Source organism: Eptesicus fuscus, chromosome 5 (assembly GCF_027574615.1).
Source record: "Eptesicus fuscus isolate TK198812 chromosome 5, DD_ASM_mEF_20220401, whole genome shotgun sequence".
In the NCBI taxonomy this organism is placed as follows: domain Eukaryota; kingdom Metazoa; phylum Chordata; class Mammalia; order Chiroptera; family Vespertilionidae; genus Eptesicus; species Eptesicus fuscus.
The window spans coordinates 52,929,491-52,943,439 of NC_072477.1; the positions used below are offsets into that span (position 1 = coordinate 52,929,491).

Sequence of the window (13,949 nt, forward strand, 5' to 3'; positions counted from 1 at the left end):
TTCTGCCATTCTCCTTGCGCCGGCACCCATACCCATTTTTGCAAACAAAGGATATAGATTTGGACTTCAATATGTGCCTTTCACTTTTAGAATGTATATTTTTGCTGAGGCTTTCTAAGATCTTTACTATGAGGCCCTTTGACTGAGTTGATCTACGTCCAACTGCATGTCTTCTGTCTGAACTTGGCTGCTTTGAGCAGTGCTTTCAATGTGGAGTCTGTGGAGTTTAGTCTGGCACTTAGTTTCAATGAAAATAAAATTTTTAGAATTTGGTTGCTGTGGCTTTTGGATGAATCCCAGAAAAAGAAGGGGGAAATTTAGACTTACCTAGGATAATCATATAGGGAAGTACTATTTTACTATTTAAAAATGGTACCTATCTTCTTTGCTCTGAAAATCCTATCTAAATTTTTTAGTACTAACAAAGAAACAGAACATGATTTATCAATGGACAGGAATAAGTAACAGAGCATGGTCTATCAATGGAAAGGAATGAGAATGAAGTTCAGATGGTGTCTGCTGTTTGTCAAATTATAGTATATTGAAATAAAGTTTTTAATATTGCAGAATGTCTAACCCATGAAAAGAAGGGATAAACCAGGGGCAATAGTGAAGGGCTAGGGTTTAATAAAGATGACCAATTGATCTTGGACCATAGGACAGCCGTGCATATCCATAACTACCCTGTCCTCCTGTAAAACCTTAAATCAAGACTAGTTTTCATTTCTTCAGTTTCTGTCTTGCCTTTTGAGTATTTTGTTTAGGATATTTTTGCTGTCCTCTCAGTTATTAAATCCTTTAACCTAGTTCAATTCACCTTGTCCATTCTTAGTTGTCAGTGGTTTATCAATTCAGCTATTTTATAAGGATATGAAACCTTGTTTAAAAGATACTGTGAAGATCCTATCTTACTTTTCTGTATTTTTTTAAAAAAGAAAATAGAACAGCAAGCAATTAATCATTTGTTATACATATCATAATTAATGGGTAGTTAAGTTAAATTTAACTTTTATAAATGTACCAAATTAGAAATGTTTAAAGAATATAAATCTCGCAGCACATTCTACTATAGATTACTAGATTATTTTGTTGGTTTCAGAAAAGAATGAAGTATCACATATGACTCAGAATAACTTCTACAGTCTGAAAGTCAGATTTAATGTTTGAATATATAAGGTTAGGGAGACTATCCTGTATTACATCATTTTTGTGCATTATAACATTTTCCCATTGTTTGAGATCCTCTCTAGTAAAACTGTAGAAAGGTGATAAGTTTGTCTGTCAAGCTGATGCTACTAATAACATGGTTTGTAGTAGTAAGACATATATTTTGAATCGTTTTTCTAATAGTGCTGGTAGATTTACTCTGAACCATCTTTTTCTCCTTAAAGTAAAAAACAGCATTTTTAAGAAGAAATTTAGCCTGACAAAAGTCCTTAGAAATAACTTGACTTTCCTAAGTTTGAGCTCTTAAATATTATATGTCTCAAGAAGAATCTAGAAATGAAAACCTTTTTCATTTTCCTCTGTTATATTTATTCTTTTTTTAAAATATATTTTTATTGATATCAGAGAGGATGGATGGGAGGGAGGGAGGGAGGGGGGGGAGAGAGAGAGAGAGACAGAGACAGAGACAGAGAGAGAAAAATAAAAACATCAATGATGAGAGAATCATTGATTGGATGCCTCTTGGGGATGGAGCCTGCAACCCAGGCATATGCCCTTGACCAGAATCGAACCCAGGACCCTTCAGTCTGCAGGCCGACGTTCTATCCCCTGAGCCAAACCAGCTAGGGCCCACTGTGTTTATTCTTAGTAGTGGACTGCAGATGATCATTTTGTATTGGAGAGCTAATATATTTATCTTGATTTAGTTTATGGGCACAACCTTAACTCTTAAACACTTAATTTTTGTCCCTGTTTTTCAGCCCATTTTATTCAGTATTTTTTCCCCCTCTTTTCGGTGTACTTCAGATTTTGTGGGCTTGGTTTTTGTTGGTCTCTTTTCCTTTATAGGTTTCAAAACTGACAAGTGAACAAAATAAGTGCAATTGAAGGAAACGTTATAGATCTGCTTTGGATCAAAGGCCCAGCTTCTCCATGTGACACAGTTTCACTGATGATCTAACATTTCAATGTGACAGGAGAGGAAGTGGATGTTGTTATCTTAGAAATGGAATAGAGTTGCTTTTAGATTTTCAAACTTTCTGATGTTGCTACTAATTTACTAAATAACACATTTAGGAAGAGTTTAAGTCAGTTGGTTTATGTTTTAAAAGAATTATCTGGATGGCTATTAAAAATGCAGATTTCGCCGAAACCGGTTTTGCTCAGTGGATAGAGCGTCGGCCTGCGGACTCAAGGGTCCCAGGTTCGATTCCGGTCAAGGGCATGTACCTTGGTTGCGGGCACATCCCCAGTAGGGGGTGTGCAAGAGGCAGCTGATCGATGTTTCTCTCTCATCGATGTTTCTAACTCTCTATCCCTCTCTCTTCCTCTCTGTAAAAAATCAATAAAATATATTAAAAACAAACAAACAAATAATAATAAAAAAAACTTGCTGTGTTGGCTCTGGGTCCCTGTCCGTCCATCAGAGAGGACAGCGGTCCCACCCGGCTCCCAGCTTTAAAAAAAAAAAATTAAAAAAAAAATGCAGATTTCTAGGGTCTACCTATTGACATTGTGGTTTATTGGTCTGAAGTGGGCCCAGAAATTAGCATTTTGACTAGCATTTCTGATTTTTCTAATGTAGGTTTTCCTCTGAGAAAATCTGCTGTAGGGAAAGTTTGCACTTAAAAATTATGTAAATAAATGAATTAGTTATATCTTGCTAGGAAAAAAAGCTCATGTATGAAAGTGTTCCCTATTAAAATCAGTTTATGTAATATGCTGATTTTACTTATGAGGAATTAAATCTCCACTTCAAATATTTAAACATTCTATATATCAAGATGTAACTGTTGATGTTTTCAAGACATACTTGATACTTCTTTCTTTTTCACCATACATTGTACAGCACTTTGAGTATGGGGAATGCAGATTAGCTGTGCTCAATGTCCAGTTCCAACCACAGATTATGAAATTTACTATGTCACTTAATAATTAACATACACATTATAACACATAAAACTACAATTTCTCTCTAGACTCTTTCTTGACATGGATATGAAATAAATGATTTTTAGTTTAGTTTTAATTAAAGTATTTAAATTATTATTATCAATACATCTGAAATGGTTAATTGCATGGAAGACACTTGTAGATCAATAGCAAGTCCTGATTTTAAGGTTTTCTTTTTTTGAATTGTTTTAGACTTGTATATGCACCACAAACTTTTGGTGAATATTTTTCTAGCTACATTAGCAAGCATTGTTTTATATGGTCTGGCAATGGATTTAAACACAGAAAATTTGGGGGTATCTGTGTTTTTAAAGGGTAAAGAAGGCTTCTTTTTTTTTTTTTTTTCTCTTTCAGTACTGTTGTCCAGACATGATAAATAACTTTTTGGGACTGCCTAAAACTGAATTTTCAAGTACAGCAGATAAAGATAACACTATTGATTCAGAGAAAGGAAAATTGATCATGTTAGTTAATGACTTTTATTATGGAAAACATGAAGGAGATGTCCAAGAAGAACAGAAGACTCACACAACCTTTAAATGCTTCAGTTGCTTGAAAATTCTTAAAAATAATATTAGGTATGTAAATACTTACTTTATTTCTATTTGAAAATTGGAATGCTGTCGATAAAATTTTTGTGTATATCTGATATTGGTCTGTGCCATAGATTTTTAACACTTACTACGAAGAACAAAAGCAGATTCTCTTGTTGAAAAGCTTTTGTCCATTCTTGTATTTTAGAGTTGACTCCTGGAGATACTTGTGTTTCTTATAAATAACTTAAGAAAGGATGAACATTATTTCAAATAAAGCAAAATTAACTTATTTTCTCTATGTTATCTGTGACCTAGGAATTTCATGAGATAATTTGTATTTTTAGCTGCTTTTGAATTTTACTTTTTTTATAAGAACCAGTTTTTTATGTTTTGCCCAGTTTGACTTTCTTGATACTAATTTAATGCTCCAATTTGTCAATTGATATTTATGTTTTTTAAAATACTTAACTTCCATAAAAAGTAAGGTAAGTACTTTAATGATCTTCTTTAGAGAAGTACCAGTTCTTTAGAAAGAATGTCTGCTTTATTTTAAAATGTAACCCCTTTAAAAATTAGAGATTTAATTTCCAGTGGAATTTTGAAGATTTTCTTCATGAATGCTATAAATTTTAGAAACTTAGACTTCATAATCTTTGAGTTACACAGCAAACTCTAGTAGCTGTCATCTCATAAATGAGTTAAAGAACAAAGTAATAAGATATGTTGATCAATATTTTTCATTGGCTATATAGCTTTACATGTTTATTAGGTAAGGTTGTTTTTCCATAATTTTATTGTAAAATATTTTTAAACATTTAGCAGCGTTTTTAAAATTTTACAGTGGATACCTGTATACTTATCACCTTGATTCTATCATTAATATTTTACTTGTTAATTGTGCTTCTATACTTCCGTTAGGTGAGTTGTGTGTTTGTGTGCACAAACATATATAAATATGCCTTTCTGTGTTTATCCTTGGCAACTATTATTTATAATTAGCATTCTTAGGCATCAGTATTTTACTTCTGGACCCAGTGTTTATTTTATTTTCCTGTCAGTTCCTATTGGTTTCAAAAAGAAGACAGAAAAATCCTGAAATACACTATGCTATCCTGTACTTCTATAGCAATTATTAATGCTTTGTTTATGGTAGTGTTTTAGTTTGCAAAGTTCTTTCACATATATTATTTCATATGAGTTTTCACATTTATCTCCTTTTAGTAAACTTTAACAGCCATCAGTAGATAATGGTTCTAGCCATTTAACAGAAGTGGTATTGTACTTTGTGATATAACACTGAAATAGTATACAATAGAATTGTCACATGTTTCCATATTCTTACCATTTTGATAGTAGAATACACCAAAAAAATTATGCTAGTAAATATATTAAATTGCATAGAAATATGGTCACTGACTTAGTTCCTTGTTATAACTAAATATTATGTATATTATGTTGGAAGTTATTTCAGCAACAGTTTTTTGGCTTTTCCTTTAAGATTAGCCCATGTAGTATTATAAACATATGAAAATAAAACATTTTCTTTTTTGCTGTTGTTTCAGAAGACTAGTTACATATTTCTAGAATATCAGAATTATATAGACATTTTAAACAAAAACAATTTTTTATAACGTCCAGGAATTGAGCTTTTTTTTGAAATACTGATTATTTATTAAATGTAACTTTAATGAAACACTTGATAATAGAAGAAGTTATATATGTTAAATAATATTTTACCTATGATAAAAAAATGGAAAGGCAAATTGATACTTGTAGAGAATGGCACAATACTCATAGATCTAGGTTTTTACGCTTTGCTCTTTGAACATATTGTGGTATGGTATTTTTTTTTTTCCTACATTGAGTCTCACCAAAAACACTTAGTTTTATTTATTCTGTGAACATCCTTGTAAGAGGTTTGGATTTTTTTTTTTGTTTCCCTCATTTCCATCTGTTTTTTAAGTAGTATGAGCTCCTGATGGGGACTCATATAATAATTGAGGGGAAGCTTGCTAGTTAAGTGATTATATAGATAAACTTTTAATTGCTTAAAGTTGTAAGCTGAAATTTTAATGGCTTGTTTTTCTCTATGTGTAAATATTTAGCCAAGTCTAGGATTTTCTATAGGTGTTCATAGAGTTGGTATTAAAACCAAAGGAGGACAAAATGTTTTTCAAGGAGTGTCATAACCTATTCTAAAGAGAAGTAGTGTTGTGAATATGTGAAAAAGAGATAAATGTTATGATCTTCATGATGATTGCTATCCATATTGATGACATTATTACTTTGTTTTAAGATTACTTTCTTTAGGGACTCAAAGTGAATAATTGTTAATAGTTGCTCCAGCCTAAAAATTGTTATTTTGATTGAATAACTTTACTTTAAACTATAGCAAAAAGCTTCAGTAAGCTCTTTTAAATTGGTATTCCCTTTTATATTGCATCCTCTGTTGTTGAAGGTCATAGTTCCTACTCATAAGAAGCCTTTTAGGGAAGCTGACATAGCAGGATGTAAAACTGAAAAATGGACTTTGCCTACAAAGAGCACAGTCCGCAAGTTAACATGAACAGTCTGTGCTAACAGTAAACCAGTATCATTAAATAAAACAAAAAGTTTTTATAATTGTAGGCATTAAAATTGCTAGTACTTACATTTAGAAACTAAGACACAAGTAAAAATACCAGTAATTTGTCTTTTAAGCAACTGGAATCTATTGTATATCTTCATGGCCTTAAAGGATTACTCTCATAACTGAGTAGCTGCTTTTGGTGGGTTTCCTTCCTTTTAGTATTTTATTGAAAAATGTAAATAGTATTTCATGTATGAAAAAGAAGCCTGCTGTTTCACCTTAAAAAAACATTTTAATAATCTGAAATTATTAAATTACAGCAAATTAGTGATATTTCAGATTAATTACATTAATGGATTTTTAAAACAAAGATTAAAAAAGATGTTTATGTAGTCACTTAATGAAAGTGATTATTTAAAGTGCACACTTTTCTAGAGGAATTTAAGGCTTTTGGGATTTTATTTCATGTAATATATGTATATTCTAAGATTCAGATAATTATTTGTGAGATTTTTGTTTTTAAATCTGAATTTTGCACCTGTTGACAATCATTTATAGGTTTATGAACCACATGAAACACCATTTGGAACTTGAGAAGCAGAGCAGTGAAAGCTGGGAAAACCACACCACCTGCCAGCACTGCTACCGTCAGTTTCCCACACCATTTCAACTGCAATGTCACATTGAAAGTACACACACACCCCATGAATTTTCTAGTAAGTTACAGTTTCATTTTAAGTACCGAATATTACTGATTTTGTCAATATTGATTCTGAGAAAACCTCTTAAGCTTGTTAGAACAATAAGAATAAGACTGGAATTTGAGGGTAAAATGGAAAAAGTTACATTTTGATTAATATAAACTTTTAAATAAAAATTACAAAAAATAAAGTCATTATTGTAAATAATTAAGGAAAATAACCTGCACGTTATAAGTGGGGGGAGGGCGGGGGCTAAGTTAGAAGCCTTAGATCGTAGTTTTCAAATATGAAATTAATGCCCTTTATTTAAACTTGAATAAGAAAAGGAACTAATAGTGGTAGTTAAAAATCATAGATTTTGGAACTAGACCACTTGAGTTCAAATCCCAGATCTTCCTCTTAATACAGCTATCTGATCTCAGGCAAGTTATTCCTAATATTTGAGTAATGGTAATAATAGAAATACCTGCTTCATAATGTTGTGGGAATTGAGTTATTGTAAGTAAAGTGCCTTAGAACATAGTTAACTGTAAAACTAACTGTTCACCACCACCACTAAGTCTGCTGTTGTTACTGTTACTATTATTGTTTATAGATGCACAAAATGAAATATATATATATATCTATATATATCTATATATATATCTTTGTTTGCCTCAAAAGGATACTTTATTTGAAAAATTAAAAAAATAAAATAATTTGAAGGATAATTGACATACATTTGATTAGTTTTAGGTGTACAAATAATGATTTGATATGTGTGTGTGTATTTATATATCTTGAAATGATGTAATGTCTTTCCCCCACCCCCACTTTTAGCCATTTGCAAAATCTGTGAATTATCATTTGAAACAGAGCATATTCTTTTACAACATATGAAGGACAATCATAAACCCGGTGAAATGCCATATATTTGCCAGGTGTGTTTGTTTTCTGTTATTTTGGTTACAAGATTTAAACCTGTTAGGCCAGGAGTCAGCAAGTCTTTTACTGTAAAGGGGGCTTTAAAGGTCATACGGTCTCTGTTGCAACTAATCAACTCTGCCACTATAGCACAAAGGCAGCCACAGAAAATAAGTAAGTGAATGAATGTGGCTGTGTTTCAATAAAGCTTTATTTATGCACACAAATTTGAATTTCATATAATTTTCTTGTGTCATGAAATACATTCTTTTATTTTCTAACCATTTAGATAAAATTTGCTGTTAAAATTCCTCTTGTAAATGACTTTTTAGTAGAAAGTCCTGTGACATAATTCATGTACTGTATATAGGGTCAGTAGAGATTTGGAATTGGCCCACAAGCCATTGTTTACTCATTCCTATACTGGACAAAGAAAAGCTCTGAGGGGAAAAGACAAACTATGAACTTATCTTACTATATAGGGAAGAATATAGTTATACAAGGGAAATATGAAATTATTTTAGATACAGAGCATACTACAAAATTCTCTGGGCCTAGTATTTTTCCAGAATTTGAAGGAATAGGAAAGCATGATAAAAAATTGCCATTGCCATAGCCTGGAGGTAATTTATAATCTAAAGGAAGATGTTGTTTTACATAGCAGAAAAAACTTTATAGTACAAGAAGTATCAGCTTGAGAAAAGTCAGAAAAGGGGGTGATACATAAAAACATCTAATGAAAAGAAGGGACTCTAATTATATTTTGGGAAATATTCCTAAACTTGGAAAGATAACTTTTCTGTCTCAAAGATCATCTAGTGCTTGCGTTAATGGGATTCTTGGTTGTGTAGGCATCAGAGCTAAATTAGTTGTACATAATGTTCTTCCAAATAAATGACTTATTGCTATAATTGTATATCAAGTACATTTTCAAGGTAAACTTAACATTCTTTTTGTTTGTAGGTTTGCAATTATAGATCGTCATCATTTTCTGATGTAGAAACTCATTTTAGATCATCCCACGAAAACACTAAGAACTTGCTATGTCCATTTTGCCTCAAAGTTATTAAAATTGCCACACCCTATATGCATCATTATATGAAGCATCAGGTGAGATGACCAGTTCTTATTTGTTCATGTTGTTTTAGCTAAAAGATAGATTATGACTTAGAAACATAAGATTTGTTCTATAAGGGAAGTAAAATTGTTCCAAATGACACTGTTAATTTGCATTTTGTGCTAAATTACTTGGGAAACTTCCACTTTACCTTGCTTCCTTTCTGGTGATGTTGTGGCTCATAAATGAAAATTCTGAAAGATAGCTAGAAATAGAAAACCTAAGGATTGAAGGAAAAAAGGGAAGATGAGTGGAATATCCAAAAGATCAAATATCTCAGGATCTGAGAGTGGTTATGGGATTTTGAAGGTAGATAATAGGAACATGGGAAAAGATGAAGTTGAACTGAGAAAGAAAAGATTGGGGACTCACAATCTTATTTTCCTTTTTATTACTACTTTATTGCTCCTTTTTAGCCCCCTTATTCTGAGAAAACATGTCGTCATCATTGACCAGCAGTGATCTTTTATAGCTGCTGGTGACAAAGGAAATAGTAATGACACTTTTTGCTGGATATATGAGCGCTGCCAAAGAACTGCATTTAGGTCATAATTTGTTTTGTGGGTGACTTCTGCCAGTTCTGCTATGTAATTTTTGGGACCCAGGATTAGTGCTTATACCTTTATCTTGAATTCTGATTTTTTGCTTACTGGTTCTTTTCCATGAAGCAATTAAACCATCCTTTGTTTGGGCTGAAAACTTTAATGCAACACAATCTGTTTTTTAGGAATCTGATCATGTAACCAACACCTCACTACTCATGGTGCTCATCATATTTTTTTAAATATATTTTATTGATTTTTTAAGAGAGGAAGGGAGAGGGATAGAGAGTTAGAAACATCGATGAGAGAGAAACATCAATCAGCTGCCTCCTGCACACCTCCTAGTGGAGATGTGCCTGCAACCAAGGTACATGCCCTTGACCAGAATCGAACCTGGGACCTTTCAGTCCGAAGGCCGACGCTCTGTCCACTGAGCCAATCTGGTTAGGGCCATATTTTTTATTATTGATTAAATTGACATGGCAGTTTATTTAGCATTGCTTGCTCACTTTGCTTTCCATTTCTATCATTAGATAATCATAAAGTTGACTTACGGTTTTTAATTGGGAAAAATTGTAAAATAATTTCCAAATGAATTTGGAATTACCTATGTTGTGACTGGGATGCTACCCATCCTTGAAAAGTTCTGTCAAGATTTTTTGTTCTAGGTTTCCTTAACAGTGTTCCATTATGTGTTAATAGATGTTTCCCCCCAAATTGTTACTGGTAAATAAATTTGGGAAATGCCTGGATTTATAAAATTAAACAGTTTTGTCTGTTTCTTAAAATAGGACTTCTCAGGTTTTAATATGTTAAAACATTATAACTTTCCAAGTAAGGCATATAAGTATGTATTATCACCCACCCCCCACCCCCAACTTACTTGACCACAGAATCTTTTCAGAATGTCTGTTAACTTTTATTGAGGACAGAGTTTGGGAAGCACTACTTCTGGTACTCTTTCTAATGTTTGGCTTTTAATTGTGAAAGGGAAAATGAGATATGAGATAGTAGTTCTATTTTATTATGGGGCTTTTTGTGTAATTTTTCCCATATGTTTTACTAAGCTCCAGAGTAAAATTTTGATGTGGAAGAATGATAATTATGAAAGAAATGAGTGGGCCTACTTTGTGGTCTCTGTGATTTATAATCAGTTTTTGTACCCTAAGTTTTATGTCTTAATTTGCTTTGGGTTCCCAGGGTTTTGTTTGTTTGTTTGTTTGGAGTACTTAGGAGGTAGATAGCAGTAGAGAGGGGGAAATCTATTAAGAAGGATAATCAGGCATTCTTTAAGGTATTTACAAATTACATAATTACTGACTAAAGACTGGAAAACCTTAGCTGAGCAGGATTATAAACTTGTAATTGATAACACATTATTAGTGCAGTATTAAACAATAAGAGTTGTTGACCCTGTGGCTCATTTTATTGTCTTTGAAGATTTTGGTTGTACTTTTCTTTAAGAGGTTCTATTATTAAGTCCTGGATGATTTTAGAGCTGACAACCCAGTTTGTATGACTTAAAATAGTGAAAGTGATTTTGGATGTGTTAAATATGCTCATTAGATCTTTAATAAAAATCACAAGCAGTTAAAACAATATGCAATCATTTATGGCAGCAGCATTAATGATTTATATGCATTATCTTTCTTAATCCTTATACTTTATGTATGTTATTATTTCTTATAGATAAGTTTTAGAGAAAGTAACTTTTCCAGTGTCACACTACCTAATAAAAAGCAGAGTTAAAATTTGACTTCAGAGCTCAACCTTTTGTTGCTTTCACACAGAGTCAGATTTCATATTGGTATTAATGTATAAGGGCAGAAAATACTTATAGTCAGAATTACCCTCAAATCCCTCAATTTTCTCAAATAATGTATTATGCTTGTCAAAAGTTAAACATAGACAATTATTTACCTACCCTTGGAATGATCACTATTTTTTGTTGTTGACTGAACATCACGTTATTAAAATATCAGCCTCAGCAATTTGAAATGCATATATATATACATGGGATGTCCAAGACTTGTGTCCAACTAAGGGAATAATAGATTAATGTATTCTCTTTCAGGGCTCTGGACAAATGTTCATTGAATGGAGTGTCAGATATTTTGAATTAATTAAATTGTACCTGCTGCTCATACGCATTTTCTCTGACACTTTCTTTCTGCCTCACTATCGGTTTATTTAACAAACATTTATTGGTTGCCTTACTGTGTGCCAGGAGCTGTTTTAGGTATTTTGTAGCAATGAACAAAACAAAGTTTGTATCCTCTGGAATTCGTATTATTGTGGAGAAAGATAATAAAAAATGTGTGTTTATATTTGAGCATATCTGCATGTTAGCTAGTGATAGTTACTGTGGAAGGAAATGTGGAGGATAAGGAGTGCCAAGGATTGGGAAGTGTTGGAGGAGTGGTTGCCATTTTGTATATAGAGTGGTAAAAAAGGGGCCTCTTGGAAGGAAGGAAAGGAGTAAGCCATGTGGAAATCTGGAAGAGTATAAATTTTAAGAATTTATATTCAAGAACAACCAAAGAGGCCAGTTGTGGCCAAAGCAGAGTAAACTAATAAGAGGACTAGTAGGAGATAAGGTTGTAGCAATAGAATATGGGCCTGTTCTTGTAGAGCCTTGTAAATCTGAATCAGGACTTTAGAAAGCCCTCAGAGCATTATAAGTATGTGAAAGATTTGCCATGTTGTAGTACCATTGACAGCTATGGGAAGAATACACTAAAGGGAGGAAAGAACATGACAGGGAGAAGATAGGAGATTATTATAGTGCCCCAGGTGAGTTATTTGGACCAATATGGTAGCCGTGGTTGGAGGTGATGAGAAGTGGAAATATTATGAAGGTTTTTGAAGGTGAAGCCAACAGATTTTGTTAATGGGTTGGGTATGGGGGGTGAGAAAGAGTGACCAAGTTTTTTGTCCTAAGAATGAGGTTTTCACATACTGTCATATGGGGAAGACTCAGGAAAGAACAGGTTTTGGGGGGCAAGGATATAGGGAGGAAATTCAGAATTCAATTTTGTCCATGTTGATTTGAGATGTATATTAGACATCAAATGTGAATGTTAAGTAAGCAGTTGGATAGATGGTATTAAAGCCTTGAAACTGGATGAGGTATTTAAGGAGTGATTATAGATATAGAAAATATTTCTGGGAACTGGATTTCAAACTTTGTAAAGAACTTATGAAATGCCTGCTGTGTACCAGTAACTGTGCTAGGTGCTTCCCAGGATATTACCTTATTTGAGGTTAATAAGTGATTGATTATACTTAAATGGTTATGATTTATCTGGCAGATTGCAACTTTAGAGAAAACATTCTTTTGTATTTATTTAAGTTTATATCATTAATATGTATGATATTTATATGTATAATACATAAATAATTTTTAAATTAATGAGACCATATAGATAAAGTTTGTAGTTGATATTATGTAGTAGAAAGGTGAAGCCAACAGATTTTGTTAATGGGTTGGGTATGGGGGTGAGAAAGAGTGACCAAGTTTTTTGTCCTAAGAATGATGTTTTCACATACTGTCATATGGGGAAGACTCAGGAAAGAACAGATTTTGGGGGGCAAGGATATAGGGAGGAAATTCAGAATTCAAATTTGTCCAGGAATCTGGCAATATTACTTAGTAGTTATGGGGAAATGATTTAGATTTTTTGGGGGGTCCTATTTCCCATCTATAGTGACAGGGTTGGTTTTAAGGAGGGACTCAGTCAAGGTATCTCAGTAACTGTATCAGGGATAGTTTTGATTTATCCCTCCATATTCATACTATTCAATGTGGTAGCCACTAATCATTTTGTGACTATTTAAGATTAAATAAATGAAAAATCTAGTTCCTCAGATGACCAGCACATTTCAGGTATTCAGTTAACTCCATGTGGCTGGTGGCTACTGTATTGGAAAGTACAGCTCTGGAACATTTTCATAATGGGAGAAAGTTTTATTAGCTAGCACTGCTTTATACAAACATTTCTATAACAACTTTCTTTAAATGTCTGGTTAGATACTTGAACTTCTTTTACCAACTTTTAACCAATCAGAAAGAGCAAAAATGAGAATTTATATTTTTATGGGATAAAAACATAGTATTGCTCATTTTTATAGTATCCTGTGTCTAAATACTTTAAAATTATAATTAATGGAACTTTAATACCACTATTGAGATCCCTTTCATTAGAAGCTATTGATACAACTTTTATGTTCAACTTCTGTACAGTAACAGACATTTTTGAAACCTAAATACTAATGCAAAGAGTATTTTAAAAATTGAAATAATACTTCACTAATATATATATATATATATATATATATATATTTTTTTTTTTTTTTTAAATGTATTTTATTGAATTTTTACAGAGAGGAAGGGAGAGGGATAGAGTCAGAAACATCGATGAGAGAGAAACATCAATCAGCTGCCTCCTGTACACCTCCCAC

General features: G+C 32.5%; 1 protein-coding gene across 1 annotated transcript in view; it reads left to right on the top strand.

The window, feature by feature from the left end:
• The window catches only part of ZNF280D (zinc finger protein 280D), a 113,970-nt gene that overhangs the window by 61,830 nt on the left and 38,191 nt on the right, over window positions 1-13,949 (top strand). Inside the window, exons 9-12 of the mRNA XM_008143177.2 lie at window positions 3,475-3,698; window positions 6,784-6,941; window positions 7,746-7,846; window positions 8,793-8,939. Of these exons, the coding sequence (XP_008141399.2) occupies window positions 3,475-3,698; window positions 6,784-6,941; window positions 7,746-7,846; window positions 8,793-8,939 (630 nt within the window). The remainder of the gene's footprint in view (window positions 1-3,474; window positions 3,699-6,783; window positions 6,942-7,745; window positions 7,847-8,792; window positions 8,940-13,949) is intronic.